General features: G+C 38.7%; 2 protein-coding genes across 3 annotated transcripts in view; one reads left to right on the top strand and one right to left on the bottom strand.

Annotated features, from left to right (window-relative positions):
* Positions 1-2,025: 2,025 nt before the first annotated feature.
* Positions 2,026-18,437, top strand: dbh (dopamine beta-hydroxylase (dopamine beta-monooxygenase)). The gene is made up of 12 exons (XM_039676270.2): positions 2,026-2,519; positions 4,665-4,811; positions 6,468-6,725; positions 7,923-8,099; positions 9,526-9,628; positions 10,618-10,784; positions 11,309-11,452; positions 12,482-12,520; positions 12,795-12,854; positions 15,839-15,966; positions 16,478-16,637; positions 17,817-18,437. The coding sequence occupies exons 1-12, from the start codon at positions 2,193-2,195 to the stop codon at positions 17,940-17,942; spliced, it is 1,836 nt and encodes a 611-aa protein (XP_039532204.2). The 5' UTR covers positions 2,026-2,192; the 3' UTR covers positions 17,943-18,437.
* An 879-nt stretch (positions 18,438-19,316) lies between these two features.
* Positions 19,317-21,057, bottom strand: part of sardh (sarcosine dehydrogenase) — a 55,999-nt gene continuing 54,258 nt past the window's right edge. For both annotated transcript variants that reach the window (XM_039677218.2, XM_039677219.2), the window contains exon 21: positions 19,317-19,866. In XM_039677218.2, coding sequence (XP_039533152.1) covers positions 19,711-19,866 — 156 coding nt within the window. In that variant the 3' untranslated portion in view covers positions 19,317-19,710. The remainder of the gene's footprint in view (positions 19,867-21,057) is intronic.

Here is a 21,057-nt window from a genome sequence, read left to right as displayed (position 1 = left end):
CAGAACACACTGCACTATTTAGCTCCAAAACTCTGGACCAATCTTCCTAACATTGTCTGGGAAGCAGACACACTCTGTCAGTTCAAATCTAGACTAAAAACACATCTCTTTGGACTAGCATACACACAACACACTATAGACTTCCTTCAAAATTACGCTGCATAGTTTAGATGTGGTGATGGCGCAGTGAATAAGACACATGCCTTTGGTGTGAGAGACCCGGGTTCAAATCCACTGCGAGACACCAATGTGTTCCTGAGCAAGACACTTAACCCCTAGTTGCTCCAGAGGCGTGCGACCTCTGACATAAATAGCAATTGTAAGTCGCTTTGGATAAAATCATCAGCTAAATGAACAAATATAAATGTAGATCAGCCGGAACTAGTATCAGAGCTAGTATTAGTCTTTCTGTTCATCCCGAGGGACCTGCGCCTGCGCCCATCCCAACTCATCCTTAAAAGCCGGCCTCATCGACATGACGGCACTGGTCCTCAACAATTTGTCTCCATACCGGCGTGATTACTTCGTCTTCCAAACAGATGGAAATACTCCTAATGTTCCAATCCAATTTGACTGCCCGAATCACACAGTGTTCCTTCGTTTGCCAGAGGAGAGCTGACCCCGACTGATTTTCTCCCAAGGTTTTTTCTCCATTCTGTCACCTGATAGAGTTTTGGTTCCTTGCCACTGTTGCCTTGGCTTTTGGCTTGCTTTGTTGTGGACATTTAATATTCAACAATATTATTGATCTGTTTTCACGTTATCACTGTGAAGCTGCTTTTAATACAGTCTGTATTGTAAAAAGCGCTATATAAATAAAGGTGACTTGACTTGACACTAAACCCACACAGCAATGCAACATAACAAAAAAAGCAAAGAAACCCCCACACGTCCTCCAGAGCAGGCCAGGTTTAGCGTGTCACGGGCCTAATGATCTGTTGCTCCAGCTCAAGGAACAGTCATGTCTCCAGGGCATAGAAATGCCCCTGTGGCCCCGCAACGTCATTTCATTAGCGGATCAGACCGGCATCTGTTTCAGTCTCGCTCCTCCCACATTCACACCACCTCCCGCCATCGCCACAGGGACCTCAGTAACCTTTATTCCTCAAACCAGGTTTCCATGTTTCTTGATTGAGACGACACAATTGGCAGCAGCTGCAGCGTGTCGCACTGGCTCCGGGGCAAGTGCATTAAAGAGGTTATTATTGCAAGTGTTTCATCTCAATATCTTTTAATTGGTTAAAAAGCAGCGAATGAAGGCACAGGTGGCATCTTCCATTAGAATTGGTCTTTCTCCAAGGAAACAGCGGACCAATTTGTGCAAACATAAAGTTTAACGAATGTCACAGTTGTACCAATATACTTATATTATACTATATAATAGTTCAAACCAAACAAGTATTTATTGACAGAGAAGCAGAGCAGTTGGATACTGAATAACTGGGGCCGTTATTAAAAAAAAATTGTATGCATTTCTGCCATTCATTTACACAACAATAGTGTTTTGGGGGCCTGAAAATGCTAACTTTTGAAAAAAAATAACAATTGACAATTGACAGATGTTTACTTCTAAGGCGCATCTGTTTTAAGTGTATTTTCAAGTTGAAATGTTTAAATTCGGTTTTCATCAAATTAATAAAAGTTGTGTTTTTTGTTCTTCAATAAAATGACCCTGGGTTCTCTGAAAGCGTATAAAGGACATTTAAGCCAATAAAACAGGAAAATGTAAACCAATCAAATGCAATTTTCACATGCGTATGATCTATTGCACTCTAACATCCCAAACCCTCTAAGACGTAAATTATTTTTCATAGATCTATAGAAAACGAAAAAAGACAGCATTGCAGAAATCCGCCCTTCTCGCTCACAACAAGCAGATGTTGGAGGAAAAAAAAGTTTGACCAGAGGGCAAAATAAACAATTGAATTTTCGTTAACCCAGCTAATAGAATTAGCCAGGATAAAGTAGAGGCTGTCACAGGGTCGTGCTCTTAAAAGCCTGAGAGAGTCCACAGCCAACAGAAGTGGACCAACACGAGGACCGGTGGACACCTAACAACTAGAAAACACATCTGAGACGGGTTCAAGAAGTCAACAGAAGAACAATCCATTTTCTTGGAGGTTTTTCACGACTTGTGACTGAGCCCAAAAACATCATACTAAAGGGCCTTCAAATAGAAGACAACATAGGCAATGCGTCTTCTCAACCAAGACCTGCGGTTGCAAGACGTCACCCTCATGTACCTCACCGTTTTGGCTACTGTGGTGGTGCTCTTGGTGGCTTCCTATCAGGCCCCTGCGCTCCCCTCCAGACCCCCCCTGGCCTACCACATTCCCTTAGACCCCTCAGGTCAGCTGGAGCTGTTCTGGAACATCAGCTATCCCACCCAGGAGGTCTATCTAGAGGTGAAGGTCAAAGAGCTGCACCACGGCCTTTTACTGGGCATGTCCGATCGGGGAGAGCCCACCAACGCTGACTTGGTCCTTCTGTGGGATGACGGTCAAAAATCCTATTTTGGGGTAAGAATAGCTCATATACTTTGGTTATATGATATTTTTTTTCCTTTATGGTGTTAGAAATGTGCTCCAGGGATAGTGTAGGATTATGTGGTTTTATAAAATATGTATTTGATATGAGCAGGAAAATGACGCAACAGAGTGTAGAATCTTGTCAATATGAGTGTTTTTCTTTTGGTAAAAGGATTGCTCAGCCACAAATTAAATGTTGTCATCTTTACTCAACCAACCATGTAATTCCAAACCCGCATGACTTTTTTTTCTTTGGTGGAGCATAAAAAAAGAAATTTTAATAAATGTTTCACCAGTTAGTAAACATGGTGACGTTTTTTTTGTGGGCGGAGCCTAGGTGGAGGCAGAACAATCCCTCTGGCCGCTTCCCTAACGTTAGTTTGCAAGTTGTGTTAGCATGTTTTTTTTAACAATGACTGGAGAAAATCCAATTTTATCTTAATGTCCACGGTCACTCACTGTCCAGGACCACGATTGTTATTTGCAAAAGTTTTTTTGACGTACACGCTCACTCAATGGATGGACGATCTGACAGGATTAACGTTAACGCTACCTCCGGTTGAGTGGCCTGATATTTAGAATGATATTTAGAAGAATATCAGTAACCAGACAGTTTCTGGTCTCATTGACTGCCATAGTATATTTTTTTCCTACTATGGAAGTCAATGGGACCAGAAACTGTCTGGTTACTGATATTCTTCTAAATATCAGAAAATCGGCTGAATTGATTCGAAAACGGTAAAACTCAACTGTTTAACTCTGGGGGAGTGGTAAAATGAGCCTATTTCCAAAAAAAGTGGAGTATCCCTTTAAGAAATGTTCACTGAAAGGTTCTTTGGGAAACCAAAAATGGTTCTTCTATGGCGACGCTGCAAAAGCCATTATTTATGGACAAATAAATATTAAGAGATTTAACATTTAACAACATAATCTTTCATGTTCCACAGAAGAAACAGAAGTCATCCAGGTTTGGAACAACATAAATAAAGACAGAATTCAGATTGTACTCGACTTTTTTGTTGTTTAATAATAAACGACTAATGACGAATTTCTAACCTCTCGGTCAAAGCAACCTCTCTCCGTTGCTCTTGAGTCTGAACAGTCAGGCTTTATAGATCTTGTTATGATTGCCTGGCTACAGCACACCCACACACACCATGCACTTCCACTTCAGCCGTATAGTGCAACACTCCTTATAACATTGAGCGGAACAGCTCACATCTGGGTTTTGCCCACCGCACCCCAAATAAAGTGTTTGAAGGAAGGTCATGTGTGTGTGTCAAGGCCCTCTTCATTCATTATGCATGATTTATTTCATTATTTTGCCTTTGGATTGCACTGTACTGTCCGTTTTAAATAAATGTTGTATGGCCAGCTGCTCGCCCTGCCTCCCTCAGCGTATGTCCAGGAGAAGAGTTACTGACAACAACTCATAGCATTGTAGGCTGGCGGAAAATTATGAAAGAATTATTGGTTAAAATGGACACTTTCAAAATCAATTATAAGTAACACACTGTAAAGAAAGTACAAATACAAATATTTTATGACGGTTTTAACACTTTTTTAAAAACTTTTTCTAAAAACCATTAATTTTTGTATGAAATAACTAACACGTAAATTAATTTTCAAAGATTGTGTTGGGTAGTTTATAAATTAATCATATATATATATATATATATATATATTACTTATATATATAAGCTTTTTTTTTTAAAACAAAAAAAAAAAACAATTAAACATTAGACATATATAATGTTACAAAATATTTCAAATAAATGCTGTTCTTTTTTAACTTTCTATTCATCAAAGAATCCTGAGAAAACATTGATGATAGTAATAATAATAAATGTTTCTTGAGCATCAAATCATCAGATTAGAGTGATTTATGAAGGATCATGTGACACTGAAGACTAGAGTGCTGAAAATTCAGCTTTGATCACATGAATAAATTACATTTTAATGTTTTAATGCTAATTCAAATATACAATACTTATTTGAATTGGTAATAATGTGACTGTTTTTACTGTGTTTCAAATAAATCAAACAAGCTATTTCTAAAACATGAACTTACTTACCGACCTCAAATAGAGAAGCAAAGCTGATGTTTGTTTTTGTGATTGAATGTGATATTCTTAGGATGCATGGAGTGATAATGAAGGCAGAGTGATGTTGGACACTCAACAGGACTATCAGCTTCTGGAGACTCATCAGTCCTCTGAAGGCTTCTTTCTGCTCTTCAAAAGACCATTCAGCACCTGCGACCCACACGACTACACCATAGAGGCACGTTACTGAACATCTGAATGTAGAAGAGCAGAGGGGGTTGAGTGTGACAAAGAGACATTTGCATGATAATAGAGTGCAATAGGAAAAGGGAAAACTCCATTTATAGGGAAACTTACTGTGAGCTACGAGGTTGTTTATCCATAGTTTTTCCTTTTGTTGAAGCTGTCAGGCTGCATTATTTCAGCTTATTTTTAACCATTTGGTGCTTTTAGCCATTTTTGACTGAAATATATATATTTTTTTAGAATGAAAAACAAAACATGGAAATGGACATAATTCGAAAAGGTTAAATGGTCCTGAAAAACAATAGTCACACTTGTGCTCCTCGTGGTCAAATATGACTGCAATGGAAATGAAGGGGAGATGAATTTCATTTAGTGGAAACTTTTGGTACTGCGCACAAACAAACTCTTACTGAAAGCTAATTTTTTTAAGATTTCAAAGCTCAAATTTGGAAAACAACTCCTTGATTTGATTTTCTTGCATTTTTAGAATAAAACATGTTTTTAAAAATATATTTTATATAAAAATATATTTGTGCATTCTTCATAACGATAAACAGAAATTTTGTAACTTTTAAAAACCTAAAGCATTTAAGAAAAAAGTGAATAAATGGATTACAAATACAGTTAAATATAATTTAGTGCCATAAAATCCCCTAAAAAAATCCCCTAAAAATTTCAGTTAAGAGCACCAGAGGGTTAAAATAATTGTATTTAACAGCAGAATTCCTAGTGAAAGAATACATTACCCATGGTGCAGTACAAAAAATTATAGCAATCAATGAGAGATAAAGTCTTCAGCTCCGCCCACTCCTATGAAGAACTGCGAATGGTGTAATTGAGTCCAACTCTGTAAGGTCTGAAATTTTTATAAATATATTGGAATAAACTTAAAATATATTGTTTTATATGTATCAACATTTGTACATGAGAAGTTTTATCGGTTTTAATTTGATAATGCTGTTCGCAAAGCTTCATGGGATTGTAGTTCTTTCCCTCACTAAAGCCATTAAGTACACAGTCGTGTACCTTCGTCATTTTGTCCGATTTTCAAAACTTTTTTGCTTCAAATCAATGTTGTGATTCACCTCAGAGCTGATTGGCTTGGTTCATGGCTTATAACTCTTTAATGAAGAGTTGTTGTTTTTTTTAAAGAGGATTTTTTCTAAAATCTCTACTTCCAGCTGAAAAAGGGGGCGGGCATTAATGCACTTGTGCTCTCTATAGTCAGAAAAAGGTCCAGATCATGTGATTTCAACAACTCTGTCTACTGAAAGTTTTACTTTTCTTTTTTTTCTCGGAAAGATGTTTTGTCAGATGAACAATTATGTTAAACAACAGTAAAACCCATTGTATTCGATTTCACACAACCTCATTTTCATTCCTGACAAAAAATAAATTGCGCTACCATGACTAAGGGATTTACTCACCCTCATGTCATTCCAAACCCTTTCATTCTTCCGTGAAATACAGAACGAGATGTTTTGAAGAATATACATACTGCTCTTTTCCATAGAAGGATCATCGTTGCCATTCCGTCCAACACGTTACTGAGTCACATGGGTCTGGAAAAGCATATCAAAGGGTTTTGGGTCTGGAAAAGCATCACAAAGGGTTATTAAATGATAACCAAAAAAATCCTTATTTCCAGGAAGGCACAGTCCACATAATCTACGCCTTGCTGGAACATCCGATCCTATCTTTGCATGAGCTCAACATTTCCCGTCTCCATCCTGGCGTCCAGCGGGTTCTGCTCCTGCGTTCGGACACTCTGTCCCTCACTCTCCCGAGAGATGTGCACACCCTGGAGGTCCTGGCCCCTGAAGTCATCATCCCCACACAGGAGACGACATACTGGTGCTACATCTATCAGCTCCCGCCTAACATGCCCAAGAACCACATTGTCAAGGTAACTTGAAACTCTTGGAGCCACTTTGACCAATTAGTCAAACACTTTTGTACTTACACAAGAGTGATGTTAACTGAATCTGAATATAATTATGGAATTTTCTTACTGACCAATTATCAGTATTGCCATTGCCATTCCCTCGCAGTGTTCTTGAAAAAAGTTGCCAGCCACTGCTTTAAAAAAATTATTTTCAGACTTTTTTTCTCCCCCAATAAGGCATAAATCTAGTGACTTTTTGGACTGTTGGTTAACATGTAGTCAGTCACTATATCATACTCGTTCTGTTGTCTGACAGAAAATATGTAAATGAGATCAGCTTTATTGGACATTCGGCTATATATTTTATTAAAATATAGTATGGGCATGGATTATTAGAGCAAACCGATGTAAAGTGCTTACAATTGGTACATGACATCATCTAGTAACATTTAGCATTTAACATTTATACTAAACTCACTCATTTATACTTTTTGACCATTCAGTAGGTCTCATTGAATTGTTTTCAGTAAGAAATGTCTACTTTTAAAAACACGTCCATTTTGAGATCCTTCGTTCTTTTACGCTGGACTGTTTTAAGTCTTCATTTTTTTTTTCGGCAAGCAACTAAATAGCAACTACGTTTCTCCTGTTTTATTCGACCTGATTCCATGGGAAAATATGTGGCGATTTCGTTTGAAATCGTACAATGTGAATCATACAAAACGTATGATTATTAGAAAAACGCAAGCATGAAGGTCCCCTACTAAACAAACTCCTCTCTAGGGTGTAACTAGGGGCATTTAAATGACATCGTTTTCAACAAAAAACTGAAAATGTATGCGTTTTGATCATTCATTTACATGACAAGAGCTGCATTTTGAGGACCTGAAAAGCTAACTTTTAAAAATGGTTTAAAAATGCACATTTTTGAAAACGATACTGTTATCATTTCCATGTAAACTACAAAAACGTGAATCTGTGAAACGGTGCCATCGTGTGCATGAGTACTCTGTGTTCAGTCTATAGCCGTGTAGTGTTTCTTTACAAATGACATCGCCAACTACTGGCCTGACATGAATAATACGTTTTTAGTCTTTTTCGCAGATCCTTGTGAACAGGGATTGTACGTGAAAAACGCACAGGAAAAACTTACGTTTTGTAACTTATTTTCCCCCTCCTGTTTTTCTGCAATTTATATCTCTTCATCTTTTTTTGCAGTACGAGTCTGTAATCACTCCTGGTAATGAAGCCATTGTTCATCACATCGAAGTGTTCGAATGTTCCCCTCAGATGGACACCGTCCCTCCATACAGCGGCTCCTGCGATTCAAAGATGAAGCCCCGCAAACTCAATTACTGCCGACATGTTCTGGCTGCTTGGGCCATGGGGGCGGAGGTACACACGCAACTACATACTGCATTTGCATAGTGTATAATTAAAGCCAGTTCACTTAAAAATGGACAATGATTTGCTATCATTAACTCAGCATGACATTCAAAATCTCAATTGCTTGCTTCCTAGATAGCACACGTACGTCTGCAAGATGTCTGTTAAGATCATCTACTGTTTACTAACATCTGATAGATGTCTTTAAGATGTCAGTTTTACATACATTTTAAAACATTAACATCATCTAAACGTCTATTTGACATCGGACAGGAAAAGTCCTATAGACGTATTGCCGATGAGCAAACACTTTAAAAAATACATCTTCTAGATGTAAACACGCACATCAAATAGATGTGATGTGGAACACAAAAAGAAGATATGTTCACCTTGACCTTTTCCCATACATCAAAATAAATTAGGGAGTGTCAACCTCAAAAAAGACAACAGAAATGACAATAACAGTAAAATGACACATTGCATTGTATCAAGTCACCTGAAGCCATGTGATAGCTTTTACATGAGGAAAAGAGTGAAATTACAGTCTCCTCCTGCTGTAGCTCTGACACTTCTGCGTATTCCTACATCTCGTCACAAATGTCACAATGTTTCATCATGAACCATATCCATAGAGGTCACTTTCTACATCAGTTTCTCCCTCTTTAGCGCTAAGTTTGAGAGCTAAAAACAGAACATATGATTATCAGCATCTCTAGGAGGCACACGAATGGGTTTTTCTGCACCAATTCGCCCACTCTAGGTAGGTGCCAGTCAAGGTTTTAAGCAGAGCTGTGAGCCAATCTGAAAGCAGAGGCGTCCTGATAAATCAGTTATGGAGCCAAGGACCGATGCCGAGCTTGAGAGACAGAGAGAGAGAGAGAGAGAGAGAGAGAGAGAGAGAGGCCTGCAATGAGATTACATGGGAGTACAACAAACACAAATCATGTGTTCTGCTAGCTGCCAATGTCAAGCTGGAGAGATGAGATTATGTAGCAAAATTTAGATGTTTTTCTTCAGTAGATTGCAGTCCCCCCCCCCCCCCCCCATTTTTCATTTTTAAATGTGTTTTAATGCCTTGTGAGAGAAGGAGGGGGAGTGAGTGAGAGCCAGGAGAGTGTGATAGAGGAACGGGAATGGGGCGAGAAACTGGAGGTGGAAGGAGGACGGTTATGTAAAGCGGTTCTTCGCACACGCGTTCTGAAACAGATAAGGGTTTAGGTTTCAACTTTGCAATCCTTCATAAGTCTAAAACGATGGTCGTGAACTGTCATGGATCTACAGGACTTTTCTGGCTCTGACTGAGCCGGAGTTGGCATAAGCTTCTTGTGCATTGGCTCAAATATCTTTTAGCCTGCAAAGCATAAATCAAGACGCTTCACTGCACCACGATCAATCTTATTAAAGTTCATATACAGTTCTGTGTCTGTACTCACAGCCGTTCTACTACCCTTCCGACGCTGGTTTGCCTCTGGGAGGAGAAGGTTCTTCGAGGTTCCTTCGTCTTGAAGTTCATTACCACAACCCTCTCCTTATATCAGGTATATGCAATAGGCACACAAACCATGTGACACACTTCAGCCCAGTTGCTTATGGCTATGTTGAAAATGATGAGTCATATTACACAGTACACACTTACTATTTATAGGCTACTTTTTCTTATTAAAAACGTCAAATGATTTTCATTACACAAGAGTAGATGTTAAAACTTCATGCTGATTTATACTTGGCTTTCGCCAAGGTAAGTTGACGTTATGAAATAATTTCAATCAGTAGTATGCTAAATTGTTTTAAACACCTTATAATGAGGTCATGTGGCAGTTAAATTATCTTTGCCAGTCCAAAAGTGCATTGCATTATGGAATACATTGCATGGAATGCATTATGGAGTGCATTCTGCACTGTTGGAGACTGTAAATTTAATATGATCAAAGTATTCAATGTGTACATATTTCTACAACTTTGGTATTTTTTCATGAGGGTCACACTAAAATGGTCATTATTACAAAAAAACGTCATTATTATTTATTTTACTCCTTTTTTGTTTACAACTATTTTGTTTTACCCTTGTCCCAGAGCCTTTAAATCTTAAAATATGAAAAATCATAATACAAATATGATTTGGTACATGTTTAATTTTGCCCATAATACTCCTCCACCCTTTTGTATCAACATTTGTCACAATTCTGCACTCATGGGAGTCACATACCTGACGTTAGTAAGACAGTTGGGAAAGGTAGCCATTGAAGGATAGCTCTATATACTGTACAAGCAACTGGAATCTGGATTCACACTGGAATCTAATATTGGTCACATTTAAAACAACAATGTGAACACCTATGCAAAAAATTAGTAGCAATTAAAGAAATACCCAATTTGAATACTGCTCACAAACTGTACTCCAGCAAGTGTAAGATTAGCATGCTAGTATGCTAACATCTTTCATCTAAACTCCTCTTCAGTCTGATTTATTCCTTTAATTTCTAAATGCAGAACTTTTCATCACTCGTTCTGTGTGTGTTTGTCACAGAACGGAGGGACTCCTCAGGCATTCGTTTATGGTACACTCCATCTCTGAGGAGGTTTGACGCAGGCATCATGGAGCTCGGGCTAGTCTACACTCCTGTCATGGCCATTCCTCCCCGCCAGCGCTCTTTCCAGCTGACTGGCTACTGCACCGAGAAGTGCACACAGACGGTCCTGGATCCTCACAAACATTCCTAAATACTGCACTTCACTCAAGCCAGATAAATTCAACCAAGGCTGCGACTGAAGATAAATCTAGAGCATCCAGTTCTAACTGCATTCAGACTTTCAATTCAATTAAAACACATTGGGTGGCTTCCTGAAAGGCCAATTTTCAACAAATTATGCAATCTAAATTACTAAAAAAAAGAAAAACACTCCCATTTAGGGTGTAACAAAAGTCTAATAAACCAGCCCACAGTGGCAAAAGCTCATCAACAAAAGGATCAATTGTGAAAAACAAAGCATTGTTATTTAAGAAAGCATACTGTATAACTTATAACAAATAAATCTGTATGGGCTACTATAACATGAATGATAGTTCAATTCATGTGGCTTGTTGAGGTTAAGTTGCAAAGAGCAACCCCTCAAAACACCCTAGCAACACCCCAGCAACGCCCTAACATTAAAACCACTTATTTTCTTGAAAAAAGTCAAATATTAATGATGAAATCTAATTTTTTTCTGTCCTCCAGGCTCTTCCAGCAGGAGGTGTACATATATTTGCATCCCAGTTACACACTCATCTGGCCGGCCTCAGGGTGAGAACCGTCCTGGTGCGAGGAGGCAGAGAGGTGGAAGTGGTGCAGGAGGACAGACACTTCAGCACTCACTACCAGGTTTTCCCATAATATTTTATCATAATGTAATAACTCTGCCTCTAAAACAACTTTCATTCTCTGCTGACATCACCAAGCCCTCTTATTTTTCAACCAATCCCCTCCAACCAGAAACTGCAGGGGGTTTGTTTGATGATTTCTATTACACAAGAGTAGATCAACATAAAAGTTCATGCTGATTTGTACTCAGCTTTCACCAAGATAAGCACAAACTAAGACGTAGTGCTGGGCGGTATACCGGTTCATACCGAAAACCGGTGTATATTTTTATTATGATATTAATTTTTAATATACCGCCATATTGATGTATTTAATTTGGTAAATCTGCTGTCATCTGACCAAACAGAGAAGCATAGACCAATCACAACAGATTGGTCCATCTGACCAATCAGAGCAGAGTAGAATCAGAGCAGAGAAGACCAATCACAACAGACTGGGTCAGAAGCCTTTAAAATAACATAATAGGGGCACTTTAAATTATTTATGTATTGACCTAAAATCTCAGAGGGAAGGGAAAGTGTATATTTAAGATACCATTTATTTTTATTAACATTTTTTTTTCAGTTGGCAAATATTTTTAAAAAATAAATATGGTAATTTTCCTCTATGAATGCAGTTTATAATAGTTTCAGATGACGTGCAGCATGTCACATTGACTGCAGCACACTCTTCCCTGCTTGAGACGTGTCAACTACCCACGTTTCCCTGCAGTATACCTGAACAGCTGACGGGTTCATCACACCCACGCCATTCTTCATGCTCACATACTCCTGTGATGAAAACCTTTAAATTAAATAGTGATTGTGCTCTGATTTATTTCTGTGCTGGCCTTTTCAAATCACAAAAGTAACATAATAATATCGGATATTATTGTATATATTTTTAGGGCACTGCTATACGGTTGATAAAACTCTAGGCCACAGAAAGGTGCTATGCCTACAAAATCAGATGCATTCAGTTTTGGTTTGTAATCCATATTGTAAGAATCAAACAAATGCTAACAATGGTAACCTTTTCATTTTTGTGCAGATTATCCGTGTTTTAAAGAAGATGGTGACTGTTTTGCCAGTAAGTTGCTCTTCACACATGTAAAAGCCGAGGCATATTCAGATGAGAGAAAGAGAGACGCTGCTGTGCAGACATTACAGGAATTGCCTGGAGCCAGCAAGCCACCAACAAAAGCACAGATCTACTGCATTTAGACTGTCAATACTAGCACCCACACACGGCTGAGGCTGCCAATCTAATGCTAACCTGCCAAGAGACATTCATTCTAACATGCTCTACAAATAGCGGAGTGAACGTGTGTGATTGCTGCTTTGTGTGTTTGTCTACCCCATAGGGCGATGCTCTCATCACAAAGTGCACGTATAACACTGAAGACAGGAACAAAGTTACAATGGTAAGGCTGAGCAATAGCATATGCTTACATGTAAAATGACATGAGCACTCAAATACATTCTCTCATGTGAATTTGGAGGATCTAGACACCACAGATGGATTGGCTGGAAATCAAACAAGTTCAACTCTCAGAATGAGATTGTTATCATCCTGCACATTATAACAAGTTTATAATACAAATTTAACAAAGAGCTGCTTGAGCTAAATTAAACCCACATTCATAAACTATTACATTTAATGTAATGCTAATACTGTTAAATAGAAAACAATTCGTCATTCGTCCAGGTAAACTTTTAAAGTCGCAGTGAAATCAAAATTGAACCTATTTACTTAGTTAGCGCATATTACTAGTCTTGTGGTGAACAATTAATCCGTGCAAGTAAGTATATATAATAACATTTTTTTGCCATGGTAATCTTTAATTAAATTCTGAAAAGTTACTTCCGGTCTGGAATGGTGTCTTTTTCTGATGACGTACGTAGGTTTGACGGCTTGGGTTGGGAGTGGTTAAGCATTTCCCAAGTTGGGAAACTGTTAGTCTGCTATAAGCGAGAGATGGAGAGGAGTGATAGAATGAAACCCTGCCTTCTGTTCAATATTCCGTTTCACTTTGAAATACGTCACAGCACGAAAAGTCGTTTGCAACTTCCTGTTCACGGGGACTTTAATATATGCAAATAGGTATTACTGACCTAGTCTGTTGTGATTGGTCACATGGCCCATCCTGTTGTGATTGGTCACATGACCCAGTCTGTTGTGATTGGCCACATGACCCAGTCTGTTGTAATTGGTCAGATGGTCAGATGGCCCAGTCTGTGGTGATTGGTCAGATGGCCCAGTCTGTTGTGATTGGCCACATGACCCAGTCTGTTGTGATTGGTCAGATGGCCCAGTCTGTTGTGATTGGCCACATGACCCAGTCTGTTGTAATTGGTCAGATGGCCCAGTCTGTTGTGATTGGCCACATGACCCAGTCTGTTGTAATTGGTCAGATGGCCCAGTCTGTTGTGATTGGCCACATGACCCAGTCTGTTGTAATTGGTCAGATGGCCCAGTCTGTTGTGATTGGCAACATGACCCAGTCTGTTGTAATTGGTCAGATGGCCCAGTCTGTTGTGATTGGCAACATGACCCAGTCTGTTGTAATTGGTCAGATGGCCCAGTCTGTTGTAATTGGCAAAGTTACAGGAATTAACTTTGCCAATCAATTACAACCCAGTAATTACAACCCAATTACAACCCAGTCTGTTGTAATTGGTCAGATGGTCAGATGGCCCAGTCTGTTGTGATTGGTCAGATGGCCCAGTCAGTTGTGAATGGTCACATGACCCAGTCTTTTGTGATTGGTCACATGACCCAGTCTGTTGTGATTGGTCACATGACCCAGTCTGTTGTGATTGGTCAGATGGCCCAGTCTGTTGTGATTGGCCACATGACCCAGTCTGTTGTGATTGGTCACATGACCCAGTCTGTTGTGATTGGTCACATGACCCAGTCTGTTGTGATTGGGCACATGACCCAGTCTGTTGTGATTGGTCACATGACCCAGTCAGTTGTGAATGGTCACATGACCCAGTCTTTTGTGATTGGTCACATGACCCAGTCTGTTGTGATTGGTCACATGACCCAGTCCGTTGTGATTGGCCACATGACCCAGTCTGTTGTGATTGGTCACATGACCCAGTCTGTTGTGATTGGTCACATGACCCAGTCAGTTGTGAATGGTCACATGACCCAGTCTTTTGTGATTGGTCACATGACCCAGTCTGTTGTGATTGGTCACATGACCCAGTCAGTTGTGAATGGTCACATGACCCAGTCTTTTGTGATTGGTCACATGACCCAGTCTGTTGTGATTGGTCACATGACCCAGTCTGTTGTGATTGGCCACATGACCCAGTCTGTTGTGATTGGTCACATGACCCAGTCTGTTGTGATTGGGCACATGACCCAGTCTGTTGTGATTGGTCACATGACCCAGTCTGTTGTGATTGGGCACATGACCCAGTCTGTTGTGATTGGGCACATGACCCAGTCAGTTGTGAATGGTCACATGACCCAGTCTTTTGTGATTGGTCAGATGACCCAGTCTGTTGTGATTGGTCACATGACCCAGTCTGTTGTGATTGGTCAGATGGCCCAGTCTGTTATTGGTCTACTCTGCTCTGCTCAAATTAAAGCCCCCCTGTAGTCAATAATTGTATCCTTTAAAACTAATTTTTGATCACAAAAATTACATGAAAATGTATTTTCCTGTGACATTTCCCCCCTCATGCCTTAAAATAGCTTAAATGTAACTCTACATCCTTGCTTCATTTAATACACGCGGATCCATGAATATGCTAATCAGCCCTGCCTCCACTCACGCCAGCTCACAGATTCACTCGGCCAACTTACTGTGGTAAACGCTGCACAGTGATATCGCTCTTTACAATGTCAGACACAAGGGTAACTTATATGAGTAGCCTTTTGCTTGACTATGTTATCAAACCTTGTTATCAAGGCCTGGCTCGCAGTCTCCACTCGAATTTATCCCAAAGCTGTTCTATCGGGTTGAGGGCAGGACTCTGTGCAGGCCAGTCAAGTTCCTCCACACCAAACGCGCTCATCCATGTCTTAATGGATCTTGCTTTGTGCACTGGTGCGCACTACAGTCATGCTGGAACAGGAAGGGGGCATCCCCAAACTGTTCCCACAAAGTCCAAAATGTCTTGTTATGCAGAAGCATTAAGAGTTCCTTTGACTGGAACTCAGGGCCAAAGCCCAACCCCTGAAAAACAGCCACACTTTACACTCTGCACTTTGCACAATGCAGTCAGGCAAGTACCGTTCTCCTGGCAATCGCCAAACCCAGACTCATCCATCGGATTGGGTCCAGTGAGAGTCCACTCAGTGGCGGTGTGTGTTACACCACTGCTTTATGTGAGAGAAACAAACATTTTACTTCACTTCAAATCAAATGTCTTTGTTTTCTCTCTTCCGCAGGGTGGTTTTGGGATCATGGACGAGATGTGTGTCAATTACGTCCATTATTATCCCCGTACACAGCTGGAGCTGTGCAAGAGCCATGTTGACCTGGATTACCTGCAGAAATACTTCAGTCTCATCAACAGGTACACCACATGTCCACAAAACATCTACTCAGACTAAACTAACCATCAAAAACACCAAACCTGACCTTCCTGTATGGCGTCTAACACATTCCAGACAGCCATTACCTCACAATGAGAAGAAAACCTTGAAAACCTTTAAGTGTCACACCGCTCTGACCCAGTCAGGCTACAACAACAAAAGCATACCTGAAAATAATGTCTTGTTTTGAGACTAACTGCCCGAGGACAAGAGGAATACTTTCAATTCCTGTACGAATTCAGTTGGAAAAACAGAAATGAGTTTTCTTCAGCAATGCATAAACAAAGGGAAGGCGATGACATTTGTATTCACCAATTTTGCACAGGCAAATTGCATTTTCTAGCTTTAAAAAAAGCAATTTTGCAACATTGTTGTGGGGTCAGACGAATTATGAAAGTGGTTTTGTGTCTATATGCAACCAAATTACCCCTTCTTGAGATGTTTTAGGGGTGGAAAGGTCTACCAAGTTTTGCTGTATTGCCATCTGTGTAGGTTTCAAGGACGTGAGAGTTGCAGTTGTCCTCAGACTACCGTGGAAGAGCAGTTCTCTTCAATTACCTGGGACGGCTTCAGCGGGGATGTGCTGAACTCCCTCTACATCACTTCCCCCATCTCAATGCACTGCAACCAATCCACCGCTGAGCTCTTCCCCGTAAGCACAACATTTAAGCCACCATTTCACTATCTCAGACAAACTGGAAGCCATTCATTTCCAACTGAGGGTAATACGAGACCATATGCTTATGCAGAATTTTTAGATTCGGATGTGTATATTGAAACTTTTGTGGCTATACCTCATGTGAACCACCCAACTTCATGGTGTATTCTAATCAAAACTGAGATAAGTGAAGAACAGAGTGAGATTTAGCAATATTTCTTAAAAATCTACAAAGTTCTTCTTATATATTGGCAGTTATTTGTTTAGTGTGGATAAATTCATACATTCATTTTACCATCGTGAATAAGTGGAGGGTAATGGCCAATATTGGGGAAAGCAACTTTTACAACATTGTAACAATATTGCGATACTCCCTTAAAAAGTTACTAATAATGTAAAAGTTACATTACGTTTGCATTACTTTTTCCAGGCTCTTACAGTTTTTTTTTTCCTGAGTTCTTTGTTGCAAGTTTTTAAAGCACCTTCATTATGTTTCAAAGACACATTTAGAATATTATACAAAGTATTTCAACAAACAAAAAGCTGAAATCAGATCCGGAAATTTTATATATATATACTTTGTATATATATATATATATATAAAATCGAAAATCAATAAAGAAAATCTTAAATTTGACTGCCGCACTTGCATAGTGTGTCATGTACATACATATTACTTATGACATAAACGCAAATTTGTATGTAAGTTATCATTGAGAGTTGAAAAGGAGTTGTGCTGCTTTACAATTTTGTATAAACAGTACTGATACATTTTTTAAGGAATCTTACAAAGTTCAAAAGAACAGCATTTATTTGAAATAGAAACAAATAAAAAGACCATTCTAAATGTATTTTCTGTCACGTGTGATCGATTTAATGCATCCGTGCTGAATTAAAGTCCATTTCTGCAACAGTTTTAAATTAAATCTGTAAAAATTTTGAAATGAAAAAGAAATGAATACATTTGAACAGGGATTCAAACAATGTCGGTCCTCGAAAGCTTGGGTAACATTATGAATAAAATTAAAAACTGTACATTCATATAAACAACTTTGAAATTGGATTCATTTGGATTGACAAAAATGAGTCAATGTAACCGTACCTAATGAGAAAATGCCACCTCAGGTTGAACTGAAATTCTTTACATATTAACGCTCAAGTCTTTTCTCTTAGGGCCAATGGGAGAAACAGGAGATACCGGTGGTGACGGCAGAGCTCCAGAGAGCCCCGTACCCGTGTGAATTAAACCCTCGAGCGAGTGACAACCCTACAGAGGTCAGGCCTGGGAGCAGAGTCTGATGCCCAGACATGCATCTGCCTCCTGCTGAGCTCAACCTTTACCACTCAACACTCACACAGCAGCCTGTGCACTACGGAGGAGACGTGCTTAAACTTATCACATACAATCAATCACTAAAGTACTGTTTTGTTTGTAGACTATTGACATTAATGTTTCTTTGAGAAGGTGCAGTATGTAAAAAAAAACAGCATTTATATGGACAAAGGTGCACTACACTTAAAATGTAACTATTGTGAAGTATATACTGAATACTGTCTACTTAGAAGAGAGTAAAATAGTCCACATTATGCAATGATGGACACTTCAAATAGTAGCAGGTTAAAAATGCATGCTTAATTCCATGGGTGGCGTACAGTTTTCTCAGAAATAAAAATCATTTACAATTATTTTGTTTTGTGTAAAAGCTTCTAAACAGTCCAATGAAATGAATCAAGAAGTTGGTATTAAATACAGTTCTTTGAGTGCAATGCATTGTGGGATATTTTTCCAAAGCAATATGCTGTACAGTATGCATCCGGGAAAAAAAAATATTGTTGGTTTAACTTAAAAAATTAAGTAAGTAATTTAATTAAAAAAATTAAGTAAGTAACCTGGTTGCGTTAAAATTGGAAAAAGTGAGTTAATACAATGAAGGAGACTGATTTAATCATCAGAAACTCAAAATAATAAGTTATCTGAACTAAATAAATTATTTAAGTTGATTCGACAAAAGAAAAAATGTTGTAATAACGAATCTTGAAAATATATATTTTTTTTTTACAGTGAAGATCTACACTGCCGTTCAAGTTTGGGGTCAAGAGGTTTTTTAAAATTTAAAATTATTTTCAGCATCATTACTCCAGTCTTCAGGGTCACATGATCCTAAAATGATGACTTGATAGCATTATTATCAATGTTGAAAACATTTGTGCTGCTTCATATTTTTGTGGAAAACAATAAGCTTTTTTTGGGGACTATAAAGTTTAAAAATTATTATAAATGGCTTTACTGTCACTTTTTGATCAGTTTAATGTATCAGCTTACTGAATGTATCAGCCACTGATACAAAACTAAAAGTTTTGAACGGTAGTGTATGTCTTCCTATAAGATTTCAAAATATGACAAAATTTGGTTTAATTCTGTCAAATGTATCAAATTTTCACTTTCCATTTAAACAACAAAAAAAGTTAAACAGCAGTCGGCTTCAAAATCAGACATAAGAAAGAGTTTTTACTATTATTAATTATTACTATGTGGAAAATAGGTAAATACTTTAAAATATGAATTTAATTAATTGCCCAACATGCAGAAATCACGTTCGGTTTCTTTCGTTCTGTCAGGAAAATACAGCGTAAAAGATGATTTGTAACATGTACACAAAACAGACCTTCAAATCAAGACAATATCTTTATTTAATTCCATTTGGCAAACATTATCCCTATTGTTAAATTTGACATGCACAGCTATTCAATGAAAAAAAGTCACAAATATTCAAACCAGCACAAATAAGTGAGTCAGGCTCATGATGGTGTACTCACTAAAATATTATTTTCTGAATGATTTCTTTTTGGAAACGATGAACTTTAAGGCACAGGAAGATGCTGAACACGATTACAGTGAATAACCAGTTTATTTTATTTTTGAAAATTCACATTAGTACTTTGTCCTTCTATGATCCGTAATGGTGGATCATCCCTTTAAGACAGTAAGTATAAATCCAGAAGAAACAGTCATTTTTTTTTGTCCAGGAATGCTGATGCTGATGTGTTGGATAAAGGTCTGGATCGATTACGCTCTGGCCTTGTGTGCTTGTGGAGAGCCGTAGATGCCCTTAATGCGCTTGTTTTCGGGGTCAAATGGTGATTTCAAGTGAGCTGTAGCTCTGTATGTGACGCCCATCCTCTCCAGCGTGAAGTCACCACTGCGGACGAAATCAGGGCTCACCTGCGGGCCATTGAACACAGACACATTTCAGTAAAATGGATATGTGATTAAAACTAAAAGGCTTTTATTTTTTCATTCATATCAATGTCAAATCATGCAATGCAAATGAGGTCTGCTCTCCTCACCTCCCTCTCTTTCTATCTCTCCCCTCCTGCTCGCTCTCTGTCAGGGGTTGCATCTCTTTTTAATTAAATCTGAAGAAGCTGCAGGGATTTCCATGTGGAGTCGAGATCAAGACGCATTCGCTGGAAAACTAGCCTGACCTCTTTAAGTGGGCACATTGCAGCATTAATGGACACATTGGTAGATGTCCACTGATTGGCACTGAGAATGAGACAGTACGCGGTGGCTACAGTAACTAAAGTGCAAATGCTGTGCTCCTTGTACAGATGAAAACACTGTTTGCTCATGTTATTAATACAGAGAGCGGTGTCTTGAGCTCCACATACTCCTGCCTATGTGTATTTAAAGGTACGGTAGTACAAAATATTAATATGCCCTTCTAACCCTCTATTAAAGTTTTAGTTTCTTCAGAGAAACACAAAAAGAGACGATTGAAGCCCTGGTCACGATCGCTTTGTGTGACAAAGGTTTAAGATATTTAAACCAAAGTCTAAGATGTCACTTCACTTAAAATATTGACATTGGTAACTTTAAAGCCACACTGTGTGATTTTTACCCCCTTCTAGCTGTAAAAAGGTATATGACCATCCAGTGAATATTAGTTTGTTCCTCTCAATTCCGATTTCGTTTTAAATCCTACGGTGGCCAATGTAGTCCAAGATTAACATGGCTTCCAGTTCGACCTCGTCCATGAGTGTTAACTCAAACGTAAACGCGAAAGGCGAAGCTTGAATTACCGGGTATGTCCCTCTTTGGCTAATGTACTTTCAAGATGGAGGGGCAACATGGCAACCCCCTTACCCGTATGTATTTTCAATGGCATATTATACACTCACGAGAATACTTTATTACTTGAACGAAGTAAATATACATTAATGAGCACATATATCTTTGAAAGAAGTGTTTTTAGCTAAGAATAAACTAAAAGAGTTACACAGTGTAGCTTTAAGAGAATTCAAGAAAGGAAAAGTGATAACTGAAAGATAAAAATATAAAACTCTTAATACTGCACACTGACCAGTATGGACTCTCACAGTGGCTTTTGAAGCTTGAAAACTCTTCACTTCC

This window comes from Pimephales promelas, chromosome 23 (assembly GCF_988280905.1).
Source record: "Pimephales promelas chromosome 23, fPimPro1.hap1.1, whole genome shotgun sequence".
Lineage (NCBI taxonomy): Eukaryota > Metazoa > Chordata > Actinopteri > Cypriniformes > Leuciscidae > Pimephales > Pimephales promelas.
This window is presented reverse-complemented; position numbering and strand designations above follow the sequence as displayed.

Coding starts and splice junctions, on each gene's coding strand:
- dbh (XM_039676270.2), top strand. CDS start 2,193: ATGCGTCTTCTCAACCAAGACCTGCGGTTGCAAGACGTCACCCTCATG. Junction 12,855..15,838: donor ACAGGAACAAAGTTACAATG/GTAAGGCTGAGC, acceptor TCTCTTCCGCAG/GGTGGTTTTGGGATCATGGA. Junction 15,967..16,477: donor TACTTCAGTCTCATCAACAG/GTACACCACATG, acceptor CCATCTGTGTAG/GTTTCAAGGACGTGAGAGTT.